General features: G+C 42.3%; 1 protein-coding gene across 4 annotated transcripts in view; it reads right to left on the bottom strand.

Annotated features, from left to right (window-relative positions):
* LOC132819312 (tyrosine-protein phosphatase non-receptor type substrate 1-like) overlaps nt 1-24,333 on the bottom strand; it is a 68,538-nt gene that overhangs the window by 31,575 nt on the left and 12,630 nt on the right. For 3 of the 4 annotated variants that reach the window (XM_060830763.1, XM_060830759.1, XM_060830762.1), the window contains exons 1-2: nt 23,662-23,937; nt 11,838-12,183 (exon numbers count right to left, since the gene is read on the bottom strand). In XM_060830763.1, the coding sequence (XP_060686746.1) occupies nt 11,838-12,183; nt 23,662-23,760 (445 nt within the window). In that variant the 5' untranslated portion in view covers nt 23,761-23,937. Of the gene's footprint in view, nt 1-11,837; nt 12,189-23,661; nt 23,938-24,333 lie in introns of those variants that run through there. The other variant, XM_060830761.1, reaches the window with a different exon arrangement.

A 24,333-nucleotide genomic window follows, 5' to 3' on the forward strand; every position in this document is an offset into this window, starting at 1 on the left:
TCAGGATAGAGGAGTCCAAAACTAGAGGGCATAGGTTTATGGTAAGAGGGAAAAGATTTAAAAGGGACCTCCAGGGCAACTTTCCATGCAGGGTTTGGTGCATGTGTAGATGCCAGAGGAATGGATAGAGGCTGTTACAATTCCAACATTTAAAAGACATCTAGATATGTATATGAAAAGGAAGGGTTTAGAATGATACGGGCCAAACACTGGCAAATGGGTCTAAATCAGTTTGAGATGTCTTGTCAGTGCAATGAATTGGACCAAAGAATCTGGTTCTGTACTGTATGACTCTATGAATCTAAGCCACCCTTATTCTTTGGACTCCCTGCCGCTGATGTTAATCTCCACTCCCAAAGCTCTCAAAACAATCTGTTCAAATCCATCCAGTCCAGCTCCCAGTTCACAGCATTGAAATTGGATCCTGCTCATCTATTGCTGAAATCAGACTCTCACTGGCTGAAATTCTGCGGGAAAAGATTTCTGAAGTGTTATCAGGGTTTGTGGAGAGTCTGTAGTGATTTCATTACACCCCTGAGAAATATGAAAATGTGAGCTAAACCCTGGGGGGGGCAGTCTCCCCTCCTGTCACTCAGCTGCCTGTTTCAAATGGGCTCTTGCAGCTTCCAAACTGCTCACTGGGGAAAGCTGCTTAAAGCTGGGACTGAAGGAGTGCTTGAGAGTTATCTGTGTTGTTATTGTTGTTGTTGTTGTTGTTGTTGTTGTTGTTCTCTCTGGGTCACTGTCTGCCTGATAGCTTGTTCGTGATGTCTTTGTTTAGCACGGAGCTCTAACTGCTCTGTGGAAGTTGTTAAGTTGGGGAGCTCCGTCTCTAACCTCTGTGGCCAGCTTGGAGCTTCCCTCTACCTGGACCTGACCACTGACTCCGATAGGTAAACATGAGGAAGGGAAGTTTAGGAAGAGACAAAATGTGGGATAAAACTGACAGATGGGGAGATAAGAGACGGGAAATGGGGGTGGCAGACATGGAAGTAGAATCAAGGCCACCACCAGATTAGTGATGAATTTATCAGATAGTGCAGCAGTCTGAGGGGCCGAATAGCCCGTTCCTGTGCCCTAAGGTCCTCTATGGCTCAGCTGATTGGCAGCTCCCTGCAACTGGTGCTGGAATGTCTGGTTTTCCCTCTCACAGCGCCAGAGACGTGGGTTCAATTCCCACCTTAGGCAACTGACTGTGTGGAGTTTGCACATTTTTTTTTTGATTAGATTAGATTACTTACAGTGTGGAAACAGGCCCTTCGGCCCAACAAGTCCACACCGACCCGCCGAAGCGCAACCCACCCATACCCCTACATATACCCCTTATCTAACACTACGGGCAATTTAGCATGGCCAATTCACCTGACCCGCACATCTTTGGACTGTTGGAGGAAACCGGAGCACCCGGAGGAAACCCACGCAGACACGGGGAGAACGTGCAAACTCCACACAGTCAGTCGCCTGAGGCGGGAATTGAACCCAGGTCCCTGGCGCTGTGAGGCAGCAGTGCTAACCACTGTGCCACCGTGCCGCCCCAATTCTCCCCGTGTCTGCGTGGGTTTCCTCCGGGTGCTCTGGTTTCCTCCCACAATCCAAAAATGTGCAGGTTAGGTGAATTGGCCATGCTAAATTGCCCGTAGTGTTAGGTGAAGGGGTAAATGTAGGGAATGGGTCTGGGTGGATTGCTCTTCATAGGGTCGGTGTGGACTTGTTGGGCCAAAGGGCCTATTTCCTCACTGTACATAATCTAATCTATCCAGCCTTTCCTTATAACTAAACCCTCCATTCCAGCAACATCCTATTAAATTACTTCTGAACCTTCACCTATATCCTTTCTGTAACACGGAGACCAGAATTGGACATAGTATTCCAGAAGAGGCCTCACCAATACCCTGTAAAACCTCAACATGACGTCCTAACTTCTATACTCAAAGGTCTGTCAATGAAGGCAAGCACACAAAACCCCTTTACGATCACCTTAGCCATATGTGATGCAAACTTCAAAGAATTATGGACCTAGGTCTCTCTGTTCTACAACACCGCCCAAGGCCCTGTGTTTAATTGTATAAATCTTGCCGTTGTGTGTTTTACCAAAATACAATGCCTTGCATTTACCCAAATTAAACTCCATTTGCCCGTTCAACTTCAAACTTCAGCCCATGACCCAATTGATCAAAATCTGTTTATAATCATAGATAACCTTCTTCACTGACGGATACTCCACCAATCTTGGGTGTCATCTGCAAACTTACTAACAAGTTTTCTATAGTCTCATCTATATCATTTACACAAATGACAAATATAAGTGGACCCAGCACTGATCCCTGAGAAACACCACTGGTCACAGGCCTCCAGTCTGAACAGCAACCCTCCACTATCACTCACTGTCAAGCCAATTTTGATTAGATTAGATTCAGTGTAGAAACAGGCCGTTCAGCCCAACAAGTCCACACCGAACCTCCGAAGAGTAACACACCCAGACGCATTTCCCTGTGACTAATGCACCTAACACTATGGCAATTTAGCATGGCCAATTCATCTGACCTGCACATCTTTGGACTGTGGGAGGAGCCTGGAGCACCCAGAGGAAACCCACGCAGACATGGGGAGAATGTGCAAACTCCACACAGACAGTCGCTCAAGGCTGGAATTGAACCTGGGACCCTGGTGCTGTGAGGCAACAGTGCTAACCACTGAGCCACCATTTGTATTTGTATCCAATTGGCAAGCTCACCCTGAATCCCATGTGATCTAACTTTACTAATTAGTCTACAGTGCGGAACGTCGCCAAAGCCCTGGATCTACTCAATCCTTTTCCCATGTGAAATTTATACGAGTCGTGCTCAGCACTTGGGGATGAGGGATGGAGTTTTCCTTATCAGGCTCTCTGGGTGTGGGCAGGGGCAGGAATGTGGGGAGGGAATGAAAAGGGTATGAGGCAGGGCTTGGTGCAGTGGAGGAATCAGAGTGATGGGGCCAGAGGGCTATGAGGGGGTACAGTTGAGAGGGTGGGGGTGGGGGGGGGGAAGTGGTGTTGGCGCAGGGCACTATGAAATGCAAAGTAAGAGCATAAATAGACCATTCAGCTCATCTAGCCTGCTCTGCCATTCAAGAAGATCATGGCTGATCTCTTTGTTGAGAAGGCCATCTACCCCAATAGCATTAGATCTACCGCTGCTTTAAAACTATCCCATCTCCACTACATTCTGTTGCATTGTGTTCAGAATTTGCACAACCCACTGACAGAAAATGAACCAATCCCCTCATCTACATCCTAAGAAGTCAATCACTAAACTTAAACAGTGCCCCCTGGCTCTGGGCTCACTCACAAGAGAAAGCACCCTTTTCACATCCACTTTGTCAAGACCATAAAGCATCTGATACACTTCGATTAAGTCAACCCACACTCTTCCAAACTCCAGGGGAAACAAGCTCTGTCTGTCCATCCTTTCCTCATCAAAGAACTCACTCACTCCAGATGTTATTCCAATAAATGTCCTCTGAACCATCTCCAATACATTTCCATCCTTCCTTCAAAAACGAAACCAAAACTGTACAGTATCTAAGATGTCGTCTCACCAATGCCCTGAATAACTGCAGCACAATACCTTTACGTTTATATTCAATTCCTCTCAATAATAAAGGTTAGCATGCCACTAGCATTCATGTATACATGCTACACCTGCATCCAGTCATTTTGTGACTCACATCTGAAAATTTAGATCTCTCTGTACCTTGGAATTCTGCAGTTTTTTTTAAATTAATGCTCTGCCTCTTTATTCTTCCAGTAAAAAGAGCAACTTTACATTTGTCTGCATTATACCCCATCTAGCACATTGAATGAATGGACAAGACTCAAGACATTTTCAACTTCCTTATGATATCTTTGCAACATACTTTCCAATCTAACTTGAATTGGCTGTGAATTTAGCTGACATGCCCTCGGTCCTCATACCAAGTCATTGATGTAAATTGTAAAGCGTTAAGGTCCCAGCACAGACTGCTGTGAGATTCCCACTCATCACCTCCTGTAAATCAGAAAGAAACTCATTTCTGCATTCACTCTGTTTACTGTCAGCCAGCCAATCTTCGTTCCAAGCTGATACGATACCCCTGACACTATGAGCTTTCATCTGCTGCAGTAACCTTTGATGCAATACTTAGTAAAATGTTTTCTGGAAATCCAAGTGCAGCATACCCGTTGTGGCTTCTCTTTATCCACAGTACAAGATATTCCTCCAAAGAAGTCTAATAAATGAGTTTAACATGATTTCCCTATCACAAAACCTTGTTGACTCTTCCCAATTATTCTGAATTTTTCCAAGTATGTAGCAAAAACATCTAATGATTGATTCCAGCTCTGTTTCCATGACAGACACCAAGCTAGCCAGCCACAGGGTCATTTTCTTTGCATCTCTTGACTCATAGTCATAGAGTCTTAGAGTCCAACAGCACAGAGACTTTTGGCCTGACCAAAATGTCAATCCACACTAAGCCCATTTTACTGCACTTGGCCCACATCCTTCTAATCCTTTCCTATCCGTGTATTTGTAAAAATGCCTTTTAAATATTGTTCATATACCTGCCTCAACCACTTCCACTGGTAGTTCAATCCACATGCATAGGACTCTCTGTGTAAAAAGGTTGCCCTTCAGCTTCCCTTTTACTCCTTCCCCTATAATCTTAAACTGATGCCCTCTAGTCCTCTACTCCCCAACCCTGGAAAACAGACTGAGTGCATTTACCCTCTCCATGCCTCTCATGATCTTGTACACTTCTATAAGATTGCCCCCTCAGACTTATTTGCTCTAAAGAGAAATGTCCTAGCTTGTCCAACGTCTCCCCATAACTGAGCCACTAAGTCCTGGCATCATCCTTGTAAATTTCTTCTGCACTCTTTCCAGTTAAATAACATCTTTCCTCTTGCAAGGTGACCAAAATTGAACACAATGTTCCAATTTGACCTCACCAAAATCCTGCATAACTGCAACAGAACTTCCCAACTTCTATACTCAATGCCCTGACTGATGATGGTCAGTGTGCCAAAATCCTTCTTCATTACCCTGTCTACCTATGACTCCAATTTCAGAGAACCATGCACCGTACACCAAAGTCCCTCTGTTCCACTACACTCCTTAAGGCCTGACCATTCACCATGAAACTCCTATCTTGATTTGACTTTCCAAAGTGCAAGACCTTACACTTATTTATATTAAACTCCATTTGCCATTTCTCAGCCCACTTCCTCAGCTGATCAAGGTCTTGCTGTAATTTCTGATAACCTTCCTCACTGTCCATGAAACTGCCTATTTTTGCATCATCAGCAAACTTACTAATCATGCCTTGTACATTCTCATCCAAATCATTGATATAGATAGTGATCAGCAAAGGGCCCAGCACCGATGACTGAGGCACTAGTCACAGGCCTCCAGTCCAACAAGTAATCTTCCACTAATCCCCTCTGCTTCCTACCATCAAGCCAATTTTGTATCCAGTTTGCCAGTTCACCCTGGATTCCAAGTGATCTAACTTGCCAGAGCAGCCTACCATTGAAACCTTATCAAAGACCTTTCTGAAATCCATACAGACTTATATCTATCGTCCTGTCCTCATCAATTTTCCTGGTCACTTCATCAAAGAATTCTAACAAATTTGTGAGGCATGATCTCCCACTCACAAAGCCATGCCAACTACTTCAAATCAAACCCTGTCTTTCTAGATGCATATATATCTTATCCCTCAGAATCTTCTCAAGTAACTTACCTATGGCAGATGTTAGGCTGACTGGTCTATATTTGCCAGGTTTTTCTTGGCAGCCCTTCTTGACTACATTCCAGTCTTCTGGGGTCTCACCCATGGCTAATGATGATGCAAAAATATCAGCCAGGTCCCCGTAATTTCTTCTCTAGCCTCTTGAAGTGTTCTTGTATATATCTGGTCAGGACCAGGAGATGTACCCACCTTCGTACATTCTAATACAGCCGACACTTCCTTTACTGTGATATGGACTGTCCCCAAGATATCACCACTAACTTCCCCAAGTTCCCAAGTCTTCAGGTCTTTCTCCACAGCAAACACAAAGGAGAAATATTCATTGAAGATCTTGTCCATCTCCTGCAGTTCTACACATACATGTCCACATTGGTCCTTGAGGGGTCCTCTTCTCTCTCTAGTAATTCTTTTTCCTTTAATATACTGAAAGAAACTATTTGAATTCACCCTAATCTTCTCTGCCAAGGGTATCTCATGCCACCTCCTGATTTCCTTCTTCAGTAAACTCCTGCCTTCCTGATATACCTCCATGGATTCCATTGATCCCAGCAGCCTGCTCCTGAACCATGACTCCTCCTTTTTATCTGGTCATAACCTCTTGTCATCCAGAGTTCTATATTCCTGCCAATCTTGCCTTTCACCTTCACAGGAAAATATAGACCATGAACTCTAGCTATCTCACTTTTAAAGGCCTCCCATTTGCTGAAGGTCCCTTTACCTGCAAACAAACTACTCAAATCAACACCTGCAAGTTCCTGTCTAATTCCATCAAAATTTGCCTTGCCCCAATTTAGAATATGAACCTGTGCACCAGTTTTGTCCCTCTCCATAACTATTTTAAAATTAATAGAACTATGGTCACTGGTCCCAAAGTGCTCCCCAGTGTCACCTCAATCACCTGTCTTGCCCTATTTCCCAAGAGTTGATTGAGTTTTGCCCCTTCCTGAGTAGGGCCCCCTATATACTGCTTGAGGAAACTTTCCTGAATGCACTTAACGAATTTCATCCTACCTTACCCCTTAACGCTATGGCAGCATTATGGAAGCAATGTATTTACTAAAGTTCAGTTTTACTTTTCCTGAATCTAGGGAACTTTAGAGAATTAACAGCAAACAGATCCATGATTACCAGAGCCACCTATTTTAATACCCAAGGCTGAAGTATATCTGGAGCTGGAAATTTCTCAACCCACAGTTCCACCAATTTATTCAGTACTGTGATTGTAATTTCACAATGTTCCTCTCTTCCAACCATCCTTGTTTGCAGCTGTTGTTGAAATGATGTTTGTATCCTCTGTGGTGAAAAAATTTCCTTATTATCTAACAACTGCCCATTCTCTTTCCAGAGGGCCACTTTACATGCTACAAGATTTTACATTACCAGCTATCTTTCTGTTGTACATTAATTTCTTCCTCCTAATTAATTTTTAACCCTTCTCTGTCATTTTTTTATACTCTGACAAATCTTCTGACCTGCTGCGCATCTTTATGTGCTTTTTGCTCAAGTTTGACACTTGCTCCGAACTTCTTTCATGAACCAAGGATGGTGGGTCATCCTTTCAGAGATTTTCCTTCTCGTAGCAATATACTAAATCTGAGCATCTGAAATCCCCCCTAAATATCTGTCACGGTGTCTCTATTGAGCTTCCCCCTCACATTGCCTGCCTGTTCAGTCCAGCTATTCGTTCCTGCATAATTGCATCTAAGTTTAAAATAATTGTCTTAGACCCAGTCTTCTCCCTTTCAAACTGAATGTAAAAGTCAATCATATTGTGGTCACTGATCCCCTTGGGGGACTTTTATTCTGAAGTCATTAATCTTGTCATATTCCAAAATGCCAAGTCTAAATGACTATCTGATACTTTCTGACAGCAGCATGTTGTGGAATCACGGTCTAAAGCATTCTCTGAATCCTTCATCCAGGTGACCAATTGTCAATCTGATTTCTCCAGTTTGTATGTAGATTTAAATCACTCATAATTATTCCTGTTATCACATGTACACAATGTTTCTTCTTCTCTACTGTCTTCCACATTATTGTAGTTCCTGCTGTGACCTCCCATGAGTGATTTCATTCTTTTATTTTTTTCTCATCGCCACCCAAACCAATTCTACATCATGACCTCCTGGACCAATGCTGTACCATTGTCATAGAGACATAGAAACTAGCAGCAGGGATAGGCCATTTAAGCTTATTCCAACATTCATGGCTCAGTCCCCTGTTCCTGTTTTTTTCTCCATATCCTTTGATGCATTTAGCCTGAAGAACTTTATCGCCCTCTTGAAAACATTCAATGTTTTGGTGTTACCCTTGTTTAACATTGCTACCCCTTCAGCTTTTACCTAGATTCGACTTGTATCTATGTGGTCCCTGGGCATATAGGGGGACCTGTAGTGAGTGAGGGTGTGCAACAATTATGGGAAATACAAAGAAAACTCCAAGTGGCTTCACTGGGGTAAGTTTCTGGTCAGTTTGGAGGGATAAGTGTGTGAAATGATGGGATCTGAGGCATGGACTGCTCCTGAAAGGATGCTGGGAGGGAGGGTAAGATGATGTTTCCTCAATCCCAGTGTGTGAATGTCAGTGTAGATGAGGATATGGGGCACGTTGGGCGCTAGAAAGGTGGGCAACTTCAGGTGCAGGTGGCAGAACGGCTAGCTCCCAGTCTCATGTGCCTGAGCTGGGGCTGATGGTCTTGGAGGGGCTGGGGTTGTGGAAGAGGGTTATGGAGAGGTGGAGATCTCTCTGAGACCCAGCTGGTATGTTCAGGGGGTTCCCTTTCATGAGACAGTCATACCATTCCTGGGAGAGAGAAGTAAAGATCCTGCCGTTATAGATCGGCTGAGCCCCAGACTCGGGTTTAGCTGCCAGTTTTCCTGAGGCTGGGGAAAGCTGCTGACCAGAGTTAAAGGTGTAGATCTCAACTACACTGAGGATCCCAACCTCACTGTAACATTTAAAGGGATAGCCTGCCTTCTGGGACTGCATTGGTCATCCACTCACCTTCTGACCCCAGACCAAGCTGCAAGGGGGTTGGTATGAAGTTTATTTGAAAGGGAATCGGATTTTTAAGACTTTAACCCCCGCCCCGTCCCGCACTACACCATGAATTCTCAAAAACAATGTTTTTTTTAATTTCTCTGGGATTTAGCTGCTCTCTTTGTTTGGAGTTAATGTTACAAAGACTAATTTCTACAGGGAGTCTCGACTGGAAAATCATATATAACAACTGGAATGTTCAGTAAACTCTCCCAATGGGTGAAACTTTAAGATTACAACCTATAGAGCCAGTTTGATACTGTATTTTGGTGTTTAAATTGTTCATTTTCATTTCCCATACTCCAGGCTCCTTGTGGTTCAGCCTTGTTTCCCCTCTGGGTCTCAGCCTCGCTGGGAGGGCTATGTCCTGTGAACACTCCATTCAAATGCCCCAACCACAGAGAGAGATCCCATTAGCAAGGAGTTTCCTGGGAGTCCTGTCTTCCAACAATGACTGTGAAATATGATTCCACATTCCCACATTACAGATGACAAGATCATCCATTGTAAGTTAATGTCGCAAGAAACATTTAGTCTCATCAAAGGGAGCAGATTTGGAAATAAGTATTTGTTTTCATATATACATCCCAGTCAAAGTCCCCACGTAATCAGGCTTATTCTGAGGACCATGATTCCTTTTCTTCAACACAACTTGGTGACAGTGACCACAACTGCCTCATCTTTACCATAGCCATGGAGAGGGATAGGAACAGACAGTCCAGGAACACATTTAATTGGGGAAGGGGAAATTATACGGCTATCAAACAGGAGCTGTGGAGTATAAATTGGGAACAATTGTTCTACAGGAAATGCACAACAGAAATGTGGAGGCTGATTAAGGAGCACTTGTTGCGAGTGTTGGATAACTTTGTCCCACTGAGACAGGCAAGGAATGGTAAGGTGAAGGAGCCTTGGATGGCAAGAGGAGGAAGGAAGCATATTTAAGCTTTGGGAATCAAGGATATAGTACAGCTTTAGAAGATTACAGGGTAGCTAGGAAAGAACTCAAAATGGACAGAGGAGAGCCGGGTGGGGCACGTGAAAACATTGGTGGAAAGGATTAGGGAAAACCCAAAGGCATTCTACACTTACATGAGGAATATGAGAATGGTCAGAGAGATAGTGGAGGGAACTTGTGCCTGGAGTCTGAAGATTTAGGGGAGGCCCTAAAAGAGTTTTTTGTTTCAATATTCACTATAGCGTGGGACCTTATTGATAGTGAGAACACCGTGGACCAGGTTCATAGGGTTGAACAGATTGATATTAAGGAAGTGGATGTGCTGGACATTTTGGGAAGCATCAAGATACATTCATCCCAAGGGCTAGACCAGATACATTCAAGGTTACTATGGGAAGTGAGGAATGAGATTGCTGCACTTCTGGCAATGATCTTTGCATTCTCACCCTCCAACGGAGTAGTACTGGATACTTGGAGGGAGGTGAATATTGTTCCTCTGTTCAAGAAAGGGATTAGGGAAATCCCTGGGAATTACAGGCCAGTCAGTCTTACGTCTGTGGTAAGCAAGGTCCTAGAAAAGGTTCTCAGAGTTAGGATTTATGACTATTTGAAAAAACATAGTTTGATTAAAGATAGTCAGCATGACTTTGTGTGGGGCAGGTCATGCCTCACAAGCCGTATTGAGTTATTTGAGGATGTGACAAGACAAATTGATGAAGGTCGAGTAGTGGATGTGGTACATATGGATTTCAGTAAGGCATTTGATCAGGTTCCCCATGGTAGGCTCTTTCAGAAAGTTAGAAGGTATGACATACAGGGAAATTTGGCTGTCTGGATACAGAATTGACTGGCCAAAAGAATACAGTGAGTGATAGTGGATGGAAACTATTCCGACTGGAGATTGGTGACCACTGGTGTCCCACAGCGATCTGTTCTGGTGCCTCTGCTCTTTGTAGTTTTTTATAAACAACTTGGATGAAGAAGTGGAAAAATGAGTTAGTAAGTTTGCTGATGACACAAAGGTCGGTGGCGTTGTAGATAGTGTTGAGGGCTGTTGCAGGCTACAACAAGACATTGTCAGGATGCTGAGCTGGGCTGAAAGGTAGCAGATGAAGTTCAACCGGGATAAATTCAAAGTGATTAATTTTGGAAGGTTGAATTTGAATGCTGAATACAGGGTTAAAGATAGGATTCTTGGCTGCATAGACAAATAGTGGGATGTTGAAGTCTATGTCCATAGATCCCTCAAAGTTGCCACTCAGGTCTACAGGGTTGTTAAGAAGGCACATCATTAACAGGGAATTGAGTTTAAGACCTGCAAGCTTTAGCTGTAGCTTTATAGAGCCCTGGTTAGACGACATTTGCAATATTGTGTCCAGTCTGGTCACCTCATTGTAGGAAGAATGTAGATACTTTAGAGAGGATGCAGAGGAGATTTACCAGGATGCTTATGAAGAGAGATTGAGTTAGCTAGGGCTTTTCACACTGGAAAGAAGGAAGAGAGGTGACTTGATAGAGGTGTACAAGGTAGAGGTGTACAAGAAGCATGGATAGAGGGGATAGCCAGAGACTTGTCCCCAGGGCAGAAATGGCTGCCACAAGGGGTCCTAATTTTAAGATGATTGGAGGAAGGTATAAGGAAGATGTCAGGGGTAGGTTGTTTATGCAGAGAGTGGTGGGTGTGTGGAATGCACTGCCAGCTATGGTAGTAGAGTTAGCGACATTAGGGACATTTAAGCAACTGCTGGACAAGCACATGGATGGCAGTAAATTGAGGGGTGTGTAGGTTAGGTTGAGCTTAGATTAAGATAAATGCTCAGCACAACACTGTGGGCCAAAGGGCCTGTACTGTTCCATACTGTACTATGTTCTATGTTGTTGGATCATGTTCACACACTCATTTGTTCAGTTCAATATGTATGATCAGATTTTACTCTGTTTCAAGGTGATAATTTCCACTCTGTTATTACTGCATAAGTGACGACGTAGCCACATTTATTTCGACGTGAGATGGTAATTTGATGATAATATCTGAAACAATATCAGTATAATATCAGAAAATACTTACTGGTCACATTCAGCCGGGTCCCTTTCCCAAAGACGTTCCCCCAAATCTGACAGATGTAGGTATTGGTGTCTCTGAGCTGCAGCTCTGTGATGGTCAGAATGAAGCTGTTACTGGACACATTTCTGGAAAGCTGAAACCGCTCAGAGAATCCTCTTGATCGGTAAACACGGCCGCCCACATAATGACTCAGTTTGACCGGCCCGTCTCGGGAATGGTGCCAGTGTACAATGTATCTGTCCACGGTGTAATCGACATTGCTGCTTCGCAAATCACAGCGAAATGTCACTGTCCCACCCTCAGTCACCGTCACTGCTCCAGGGGATTGGTTAAGAACTGTCTGTGTATCCTGACCTGTGAATAGACATTGACCGAGATCAGAACATAAAGTAAAACACCAAATCAAAGCATCTGTAAGTTTACAGATACAGATTCTACATTGTTATCACGAGCCTTGTCGGCGACCTATTTTAACATAAAATTAAAACAAAGTACAGCAGCTGCTGGAGATCTAAAGCAAACAAAAAGAGAACTCAGCAGGTCTGGAAGAATGTGGAGAGAGAAGAGTGAATATTTTTAGTTAAGTGATCCTTCTTCAGAATTACCCTGAACAAAATACTGAGGATTCTAGAAATGTGAAATTTGTTTAAAAATATTATGCCCAAAAGGTCGATTCTCCTGCTCCTTTGATGCTGCCTGACCTGCTGCGCTTTCCCAGCTACACATTTTTAAGCTCTGATCTCCAGCATCTGCAGTCCTCATTTTCTCCTCGCTCAAATGACTGGTGCATGTGCTGAGACAGGAGGCTTCTTAATCTCATCTATTTAATCCCATCCTTGCAGAATGACAAGGTTACCATATCCCGAAATCCAGGAGTCCATTATTCATCTGGAAAAGAGTGTGTTCTGGAGTTAGCTTTTACGATGCTGACCCTGCCTGTTGCTGATTGTAGCTGCTTCAGGACTATGTAGAAATGACAGGTTCTGTGTGTGCAACTGTGCTTTATAATGTCTCCTTCATGTTTACAGCTCCACTCTCCAGCAACCTCTAAAACTTGTAGTAATTTTCTCTAAATCTACACTCAAGCTTCAAGCACACTAAACACCAGTAATAATCAGACTCAAAATCAATTACAGGACAGCTGAACAGATGAACACTATGCTCTTTAATCTCAGTTATGCCTGAAAAGTTGTTCTGGAATTTCTTTAATTTTCTCCACAGCATATTCTGTCCTAACCGATGGAATGGATTTGCTGTATTTTCACAACCAAACCTTTCAGCACTTTTCAAGTCTGCATGCTAAATTTAATGCCACATTAATCTGACTGGATGCTGGTCTTGTTCAGCTCCACCAAATCCTTACACATTCACACTCACTGTCTCTCTCACCTTCACTCGCACACACACACAATGTCTCACACATGCACACAACTGTCACACACAAACATGGACATACACACAAGACACACACATACACAAATGCAAGGAGACACATACACACACACTCACACACACACACACTCTCCCTCAAACATTCTCTCTCTTTCTTTGATGCACCCAGACACATACATAGACGCACACATTCACACTCTCTCACACACACATTGATACACTCACAAATTCAAACCACATTGCCCAGACCTGAACGTGATGTGGAGGTGCTGGTGTTAAACTGGATGCACAAAGTTAAAAATTGCACAGCACCAGATTGCAGTACAACAGGTTTATTAGGAAGTACTAGCTTTTGAAGCACTGCTCTTTCATCAGGTAGCTAGTGGAGCAGGATCATAAGGAGCTAACATAAGGTTTGATGCATTGTCTGAGCTGAAATGTAACCTTTATTTATAAACCTTAAGTTATCTTGAGAATGTGACTTCAAAAAATTTCTGGGATTTACATACTAATGAACCAAAACTTGCAACCCATTCCAAAAGATGAAAGACTTAACAGCAATCTAGGTTTGTTCAATAAATTGTTTCAATTGTATGACACTGTAATCTTTTGCTATAAATTCTGTGTCCTATGATCCTGTTCCACAACTACCTGACGAAGGAGCAGTGCTCCGAAAGCTAGTGCTTCCAAATAAACCTGTCAGTCCTGAGCATCAGTCTTTTCATTTCATGGCTATTATTAAGTTTCAGTTGTTTGTAGATGGTGCTTTCGATCTGAGACACTTTAATCACAGTTTGAAAATGGAATCTGGTGAAACTACACATAAATTTACAAACAATCTCATTAGGAGCAGGAATAGGCCACTCAGCCCCTCAAACCTGCTCACCATGCTGTATTACCCTGGTTAAACATACCTCACTCTTGTTTTAAATCAGCAAACCCTGATATTTAAACATTGACCACTCATTCATAAATCTTTTATAAGAGGAACCATTCTCTCTACGTCTTCCAGTCAAGTCTCCTCAGGATTTTACATTTCAATTAAGTCACTTCTTACTCTTTTAAAGTCCAGTTTCCTGAAGTCTAACCATTCTTCATAAGTCAATCTGTCTATTCCAGGTGTTAGTCCAATAAAACTCTCTGAATTACTTCCAACACATTTCTTTAAATAAGGAAATACCACAGTACTCTAGATGTTACTGCATCAGATCCCTATGTAACTGAAGCATCACCTCCCTACATCAATATTCAACTCCTCTCAGGATAAATGATAACTTTTTATTAGCCTTCCTAATTACTTGCTATATCTGAAAACTAAACTTATGCAATTCTGTATGAAGGCACCCAACAGCTCACCTTTGGTTAACATACTTTTGTTATTCTTCCTGCCAAAAAGGACATTTTCAAATTTTACACACTATTTGACAGATCTTTGTCAACTCATTTAACCAACTTAACCTCCTTCGGTCCTTTTCCCAACTTACTTTGTTTAATCTTTTTGTGTCACCAGTAATTTCATCCACAATAAGTTCTGTCCCTTGATTTATATGCATTTTAAAAGGTTGAGGCTCCAATACTGATTCCTGAGATCCTCCATACATTACTCCTTGACAAACCAAAACCAATTCCCCATGTACACCTGTTTTCTGTTCCCTGTTAGCTAGCCAAGCTTCTATTCAGCTAATCACATCACCTCCTTCCTCAGGAACTTTCTATTTTCCACAATAACCTCAAGTTGCACCTGACCAAGTGCTTACTGGAAATCTGAGTACAGTACCTCTACTGGTTCCCTTTATCCATAGCATGTCTTATATCTTCACAGCTCTTCAGTAGCTTGAGAATTACTGAAATAGGATGCAATCTGGTGAAACTTTTTGTGTTGAGCTCACCAGGACAATTCACAAGAATTACCAAAATAAAGGGGATTTTTTTTTCCCATTCCGTGAGAAAGGAGAATACTGATTGATTGATAATTGGACTCTGATTTACATGTTGCCATCAATAATGTGCCAGTTAGATGATGACTCCTGATGAAGGGCTCTGGCCCGAAACGTCGAATTTCCTGTTCCTTGGATGCTGCCTAACCTGCTGTGCTTTAACCAGCAACACATTTTCAGAATTAATAACCAAACTTTGTTTCAATTTAAATCAGGCAGAGTGATTCTGTTTGGTTACTGCAACAGCCTGAGAAATTAACCAGAAAATGAATGTCAATTTTTTTTCAAGTTGCAAAGGGCATAATGTATGTTCCGATTCTTTCTGCATGTGAAGTAAAGGGCACTGCACACTGATGTATGTCGTTTTCATAACAAGACCGACTGACAATCCTAGATTGATTGGCAGAGTAAGCCTTGGCACATTCACGTTTATTTAATAAATGTTGTTCAATGGTCGATTACATCAAATGTTTGATGTGTGTTTTTCAAGCAGAGGCTGGTTGGCAAAGGACAGGCTCTTTACTTTGTTGCAAACAGCTGAAGTGACAGGTGAAGCTAGCTGTTTCTCAGTGCTGCTGTACAGGAGCAACACGAGTGGTGTTCACAAATAACAGGACATTGACATTGAGCCAGAAAGGCATTCTGTCTACCACACAAATGAACAATGTGGTATATGAGTTTCAGTACCAGTGTTCTGACACACATGGAGGCCGAATATCCAAAAGACTGGCCAGTCAAATCTATCCATCCACTGTCTACTTACCAAGCTATCAGCTCTCTCCTGGCATACAATACACGTAATTCTTCCCTACGTGTTTCTTTTAAATTGTTGTAATGGATATGGGAAAGGTGGTGACCTAGTAAAAATGTCACTGGAATACTATGAACCTCGGGTAAATGTTCCGGGGTATGGGTCCAAATTCCCACATGGTGGCTGATTGAATTTGTATTCAATAGAAATATCCAATTAAAAGCTGGCATAATGGTGCTCATATACCCATTGTTGATTGTTGTAAAAATCTATCTGGTTCACTAATGTCCCTTTCGGGACAGAAATCTGCCAACCTCATCTAGTCTGGCCTACACATGACTCCAGACCCACAGCAATGAGCCTGATCGTAAACTGCTCTCTGAAATGGCCCTCAGAGCAAGGACAATTAAGGAATGGTAAAAAGTGCTAGCCTGGCCAGTAACACCCACACCCCTCAAAAGATCATTTAAAGAATGTCAAAAGTATTTGTTTTCATCAGTACTTTCACCATCTGACAGGAATTTCCTTGAATCCAGGACATTTTGGAAATTCAAAAACAAAGTGTCAACTATGTCACCAGCTACTTCTGTAGGATCCTACAATGAAGTCCATCAAGACCTGAGACTTGACAGCTTACAGCTCCAATGATTTACTCAGTGCCACTTCCCCAGTAAATATAATATTCTTGATTTCCTCCCTTCCTTCCATTTCCAGGTTTACAGCTTTTTTCTCAACATTGTTTATGTTAACTGGGGTGAAGACCGATGCAAGATACTTGTTCAAATCACCAAGTTTACTATCACAGCTTTCCAACAAGCTTCCCTTATTTCTACCCTTATACCTGTAATTCACTTGACCATATGGTCACTGTTAGGGGGCCGATATGTCACTTTTATAAGTGAATTCTTATTTCATCATTTCTTAACTCGACACAAACCTATGTGAGATGTAGAACTTTGTTCAGGCTTCTGCATTCTAATAATACCAGCACTGGCTAACAGAGCGACCACATCGTTGTTTACCAGCTTCTGGTCTTTCTTTTTTGCTTTGAATGCAAAGTGCATTGAGATAAGATTGTATTGTAATTTTGCAGCTTATAGACTTATTTGCCCATATACATTTAGATTTGCTTCGTCCATCCCTTCCTGCTATGGTCTGTTTTTCACTTCCTCTGTAGACACCTTTCTCTCTTACCTTGCTTCAACTTTGGTGAATTATCACCTCTTACTAAATTTTAATTCAGTAAAAATATCTATAATTAAGAGTCTAATGATGGCCATGGACATAAGAACAGAAGAACAAGGAGCAGGAGTAGGCCATCTGGCCCCTTGAGCCTGCTCCACCATTCAATACAATCATGGCTGATCTTTTCATGGCCTCAGATCCACTTACCCACCCTCTCACCGTAATCCTTAATTCCTTTATTTTTCAAAAAAAATCTACTTTAGCTTTAAAAATATTTACTAAAGTAGTGTCAACTATTTCACTGGGCAAGGAATTTCATAGATTAACAACCCTCTGGGTGAAGAAGTTCCTTTTCAATTCAGTCCTAAATCTGCTCCCCCTAATTTTGAGGCTATGCCCTCTTGTCCTAGTTTCACCCACCAGTGGAAACATCCTCTCTACTTCTATTTTATCAATTCCCTTCACAATGTTATATGTTTCTATAAGATTCTCCCCCTAATTCTTCTAACTTCCAATGAATATAATCCCAGCCTTCTCAGTCTCTCCCCAAAAGCTAACCTCCTCAACTTCAGAATCAACCGAGTGAACCTCCCCTGCACCCCCTCCAGTGCCAGTACATCCTTTCTTAAGTAAGGAGACTAAAACTGCACACAGTACTCTAGGCATGGTCTCACCAGTACCTCGTACAGCAACAACACTACTTCTCTGCTTTGAAACTCTGCTTTTTAAGGCCATTGATGTGATGTATATGGACTTCAGTAAGGTTTTTGATAAGTTTCCACATGGTAGGTTATTGCACAAATTACAGAGTTTCAGGATTGAAGGTGACTAAGTGGTAGTTGATGGGAAATATTCATCTTGGAACTCAGTGACCAGTGGTGTGCCATAAGGATTTGTCTTGGGGCCACTGCTGTTTGTCATTTTTATAATTTTTATAAATGATCTGGAGGATGGCATAGAAGGACGGGTTAGTAAATTTGCAGATGACACTAAAGTAGGCAGAGTTGTGGATAGTGCCGAAGGATGTTGTGGGTTATTGAGAGAGACATAGATAAAATGCAGAGCTGGTTTAAGAAGTGGCAAGAGGTTTAATGCAGAAAAGTGTGAGGTAGTTCACTTTGGAATAAGTAACAGGAATGCAAAGTACTGAGCTAATGGTAAAATTCTTGGCAGTGCAGATGAACAGAGAGATCTCGGTGCCCAGGTGCATAAATCCCTGAAAGTTGCCACCCAAGTTGATAGGGTTGTTAAGAAGGCATACGGTGTATTGGCATTTATTGGTAGGGGGATTGAATTTCGGAGCCACAAGGTCATGCTTCAGCTGTCTAAGACACTGGTAAGGCTGCAACTGGACTATTGTTTGCAGTTCTGATAGGAACTATAAGAAGGATATGGAAGCTTTGGAAAGGGTTCAGAGGAGATTTACGAGGATGTTGCCTGGTATAGAAGGAAGGTCTTATGAGAAAAGGCTGAGGGAACTGAGGCTGTTTCATTGCATAGAAGAAAGTTGAGACGTTACTTAATCGAGACATATAAGATAATCAGAAGGTTAGATAGAGTGGACAGTGAGAGCCTTTTTCCTCGGATGGTGAAGGCTAACACAAGGGGATGTAGCTTTAAATTAAGGAGTGATAGACTTAGGACAGATATCATGGGTAGTTTCTTTATTCAGAGAGTAGTAGGGGCATAGAACAGCCTGCCTGCAACAGTAGTAGACTTGCCGATGTTAAGGTAATTTCAATGGGCATTGGTCATACATATTCTGGATTAGTGGTGCTGGAAGAGCACAGCAGTTCAGGCAGCATACTGCTCCTCGGATGCTGCCTGAACTGCTGTGCTCTTCCAGCTCCACTAATCCAGAATCTGGTTTCCATCATCTGCAGTCATTGTTTTTACCTAATTGGCCATACATATGGATAATAAGGAAACAGTGTAGGTTAGAAGGGCATCAGATGACTTTCACAGGTCGGCACAAGATTGGGGGTCGAAGGGTCTGTACTACACTGTAATGTTCTATGTTCTATGTTCTAAACTCAATCCCTTTAATGATGAAGGACAAAATTCCATTTGCCTTCCGAATCACTTGTACCTGCAGACCAACCTTCTGTGATTCATGCACAAGGACACCCAGGTCCCTCTGCACAGCAGCAGGCTGCAGCTTTTTACCATTCAAGTACCTCCTACCAAAATAAATGACTTCACATTTATTAACATTGTAGGCCATCTGCCAGACCTTTGCCCACTCATTCAATGTATCTATGTTCCTCTGCAAAGTTTCACAGTCCCCCGCACACTTTGCTCTGCCACTCATCTTAGTATCATGTGCAAACTTTGACACCCTTCATGTGGTCCCCAACTCCAAACCATTTATATAAATTGTAAATAATTGTGGTCCTAACACCGATCCCTGAGGCACACCACTATTCACTGATTGCCAGCCTGAAGAGCACTCAATTATCCCCACTCTTTGCTTCCTGTTAGTCAACTAATCCTCTATCCATGCTGATACTCTACCCCTAATGACATGCATCCTTATCTTATGCAGCAGCCTCTTGTGTGGCACCTTTTTGAAGGCTTTTTGGAAATCTAGGAACACCACAACAATGTGTCCCCATTGTCCGCCCAAAGTCTTCATAGAATTCCAGAAGATTAGTCAAACATGACCTGCCCTTCATGAATCCATGCTGCATTTGCCCAACAGGACAATACCTCGCTATTTCTTTCTTGATAACAGACTCAAGCATCTTCCCCACTACAGAGATTAAGTTAACCACTCTATAATTCCTTATCTTTTATCGACATCCCTTTTCAAACAGTGGTACCACATTTGCTGTTTCAATCTGCTGGGACTGCCCAAGAATCCAGCGAATATTGGAAAATTACTGTCAGTGCCCTTGCTATTTCCCCCCGCCATCTCTTTTAGTACCCTGTGATGCATTTCATCAGGGCCAGGAGACTTATCAATCCTTAGCTCGTTAACTTGCTGAACACTACCTCTTCCATAATGTTATGAAGACGTGGGTGTACTATACTTTTAAGAGAGTAAAAGCTAGCAATGACAGCACCAATTGGTTCTCAATAACAAACAATGTAACATGTACTCCAGCTATTGGGGTAGCTGGTTGCCTGGAAACAACAAAAGCAGATTCAAATTAGGCCAATCAGTTTAAATTATACCCTGAAAATACCAAATTCCAATCAAGTTTGAATTGAGTATATTGATAATCTTAAAAGCCAATGGCATAATCCAATGCTTTAGGGTATAAGATCGGAGAAAATTGAACAGTTGGGAGAAGAACTGCCACCAGACCAATAGAGTGTAGACTGCTAGTGTGAACTCTCTGAGAGGTACCTGTATCGAGAAGGAGTTTGCACAGAGAAAAACCTTAACACTGACCTGGAGAGCCATCTACCGATGAAGACAAAGAGAAGATTCCGCCACTGGCTGGTTTTAAAATTTGAATTTTTCTGTAAAACTTAATTGGGAGTTTTATTGAACTAGTATCATAGAAGGGAATGTCAAGGATAGGTTAGCTGAAGGAATCGTAAATAGTCATTAGTTAATTATTCTCTGTAATACTTAAATAAATAAAGTTGCTAATTTTTACTTTAAGTAGTTCTTGGCCACTCAAAGTTTTACAGATTACTGCACAGGATGAAACTTTTCTGTGTTGCTGGTTTTAAATTAAGCAGGATGGTTTACCCTGTGTCATAACAGTAATAATGATTGTTTCCACATCCTCATCTACCTTCATCTCTTTCTAGATTAGAGTGGTGTTGGAAAATCACAACCAGTCAGTCAGCCTCCGAGGAGCAGGGAAATTGACGTTTTGGGCAAAAACCCTTCACCAGGAATCCTGATGAAGGTATAAAGGTGATATTTCAGGTCATACAATGCAGAGGGACCTGGGTGATATTCCTGCTCCTTGGATGCTGCCTGACCGGCTGTGCTTTTCCAGCACCACTCTAATCTAGACTCTGACTTCCAGCATCTGCAGTCCTCACTTTTACCTTCATCCCTTTGTCAATTACTCATGTGTTGTTAGCGTTGTTCACTGCGAAGACCGATACAAAATACCTATTCAATGCCTCGGCCATTTCATCATATCCCATAACTAAATTCCCCTTCATCCTTTAAAGGGCCAACATTTACTTTAGCCAGTCTTTTTCATTTTATATATTTGTATAAACTTTCACCAACTGTCTTTATATTCTGAGCTAGCTTATTCTCATAATCTATCTTACTTTTCTTTACAGCTTTTTTTGTGGCTTACTGTTGACCTTTAAATCTTTAACAATCTTCTCATTTCCCCCTGATCCATGGCCGTTTTGAATACATTCTCTTTAAATTTGACACCATCTCTAGTTTCCTTAGAAACCCTTTTTTACAGTCCTTCCTTTTCACTGGTATATACTTTTGCTGAGTACTTTGAAAAACTGCTTTGCAAGTCCTCCACTGCTCGTCAACTGTCCTACCGTAAAATCTTTGCTTCAAGTCGATTTTAGCCAAGTCCTCCCTCATTCTACTGTAGTTTCCCTTGGTTAAGCACAGGACCCTAGTATTGGACTTTATCTTCACACTCTCCATGTGAAATTCGAAACTCAACCATATTGTGATTGCTGTTCCAAGAGGATCCCTAACTATGAGGTAATTAATTATTCCTGTCTTATTACACAGGACCAGATCTAAGACAGCTTGCTCCCTCGTCAGTTCCATTACCTACTGTTCAAGAAAAATATCACGGATACTCTCCTCAGGGCTACCCTGGCCCTGCTGGTTCGACCAAACCACATGCAGATTAAAATCCCCCATGCTGGTAGTGGTACCGTTTTTACAGGCATTAGCTATTCTTTGTTTATTACCCATCCCAATGTGATGTTATTATATTGTAGCCTATAGATTACACCTATCAGTGACTCTTTCTTCCTCGAATTTCTAATTTCCACCCAATGGATTCAAACTCATTCTCCATAGAACCTATATCATCGCTCAGCAACGCCCTGGTATCATCCTTAAATAAGAGAGCTACACCATCACCCTTACCTTCCTGTCTGTCCTTCCAAATACTCTGGTACCTCTGAATATTTAATTCCTAGTTGAGACCATCTGTAACCGTTTTCCGTAATAGTTACCAAATCACACTCATTCGCAATGATTTGTGTCATTAAGTCATCGACCTTGTTACAAATGCTATGAGCATTCAAGTAAAGTGCTTTTTATGCTAGCTTGCTTACCCTCACAATTTGCAACATCTCATATAATATTTCCTGAGTTATCCTTCCTTTTTACTTCTATCATAGTCTGCCTTGGACTTTAATCCTCCTGCACAAATGCTAACCTGCTGCTTACCTTTTTATTTACCATCATAGCTACCAGCATGGGGGATTTTAATCTGCATGTAGTTTGGTCGAACCAGCAGGACCAGGGTCGTCTTTCCCTCTCCCTTCCCCCAGCTCACTAGTTTACAGTCCTACTGACCACCCTACTTATCCTTTTCACTAGGACACTGGTTCCAGATCGGTTCAGATGGAGACCATCCCAATGTTACAGATCCACCCCCCCACACCCCCGGTTCCAAAACTGATGCCAATGCCCCATGAAATGGAACCTCTCTTTCCCACACCAGTCCCTTAGCCACATGTTTACTGCCTTAATTTTCTTATCCCTAAGCCAATTTGCAATGGCTCAGGCAGTAATCCAGAGATTATGACCCTCGAGGACCCTGTTTCTTAATTTCGTTCTAGTGCTTGATAATCGCCAAACAGGTCCTCCATCCTAGCCTTGCTGATGCTGTTTGTCCCAATGTGCAACAACTGGATCCTCCCCCTCCTGCTGCAATTTCTTTTCATGTCCTGCACCCTGGCACCGGGCAGGCAACACACCATGTGGGACTCCCGATCCAGCTTGCAAAGAATACTATCTGTCCCCCTAATTATAGAATCCCCTATAACTACCACTCGTCTTTTTGCTTCCCATTCTTGAATGGTCTTTTATACCATGGTGCCGTAATCAGCTAGCTCATCCTCCCCGCAGCCCTGTTCCTCATCCCCACAGGAAGCATGTATCTCATACCTGATGGATAAGGTCTAAAGCCGAGGCTCCTCTATTCCTGAACTCAGGATCTCCCTACCTCCCTCACTTGCAATTACTCACTGTTGTCCCTGATCACTAACTGAATGTGAATTACTTAATCTACCAGGTGTGACTGCCTCCTGAAACAAAGTGTCCAGGTAACTCTCCCCTCTGGGATGTGCCGCAGTATTTGAAGCTCAGATTCCAGATCATCAGCTCTGAGCTGGAGTTCCTCCAACATTTGTTGCAGATAGTCACTGCCATTCATAATGGGATCAGCGAACTCCCACATCATACACCTACAGCACATCACCTACCCAGACATCTCCACTAAGTAAATTACTGTATTACTTTATATAAATGTATGAGTTAAATAATTTCTAGTACTTCTCTGAATTTTTCAATTGCAGATAATAGATAAATAAAAAAGGAACGTATATTTGTAACCAATTACTCAACACAAAAGAAATGCAAATAGAAAAGCCTGACCTTATCAGCACACCAGAGTCCTTTCTTTTGGTTAGAGGAGGAGGATGGGTGGGAGACACTATACGTGTAGTGTCTCGGGTATAGCCACTGCCCAAACATATTCCTGGCAGCTCTCTGGTCCTCGCTGTCACTTCTCCCTCTGTTGTTGTAAAATGAAGCTGTTGCTGATTGTTGGAAATATCCACGTGGTTCACGAATGTCCTTTAAGGAAAGAAATCTGCCATCCTTACCTAGCCTAGCCTGGCCTAGACCCACAGCAATTTGGTTGATTTTCAACTGCCCTGTGGGCAATTATGGATGGGAGATGGCCTAGCTAGTGACACCCACATCCACGACATGAATAAAAAAAAAGCAGTCCTAGATTAGCAACAACCTCTCTGACTCATGATGGTTTTCACAGTTTAAATTTGGCCGATTGACCTAACACAAGACCTAACACATGATAAGAAGCTTCTTCTTAACTCTGAAAAAATAGCCATGATAACCATGAAACTATTGTCGGAAAAATCTATCTGGTTCACTAATGTCCTTTAGGGAAGGAAATCAGCCATCCTTACCTGGTCTGGCCAAATGTGACTCCAGACCCACAGCAATGCAATTGACTCTTATTTGCCCTCAGATCCATTAGGGAGGGTAATAAGTGCTGGCCTAGCCAGAGAGTCCCACTTCCCA

This window comes from Hemiscyllium ocellatum, chromosome 10 (assembly GCF_020745735.1).
Source record: "Hemiscyllium ocellatum isolate sHemOce1 chromosome 10, sHemOce1.pat.X.cur, whole genome shotgun sequence".
Lineage (NCBI taxonomy): Eukaryota > Metazoa > Chordata > Chondrichthyes > Orectolobiformes > Hemiscylliidae > Hemiscyllium > Hemiscyllium ocellatum.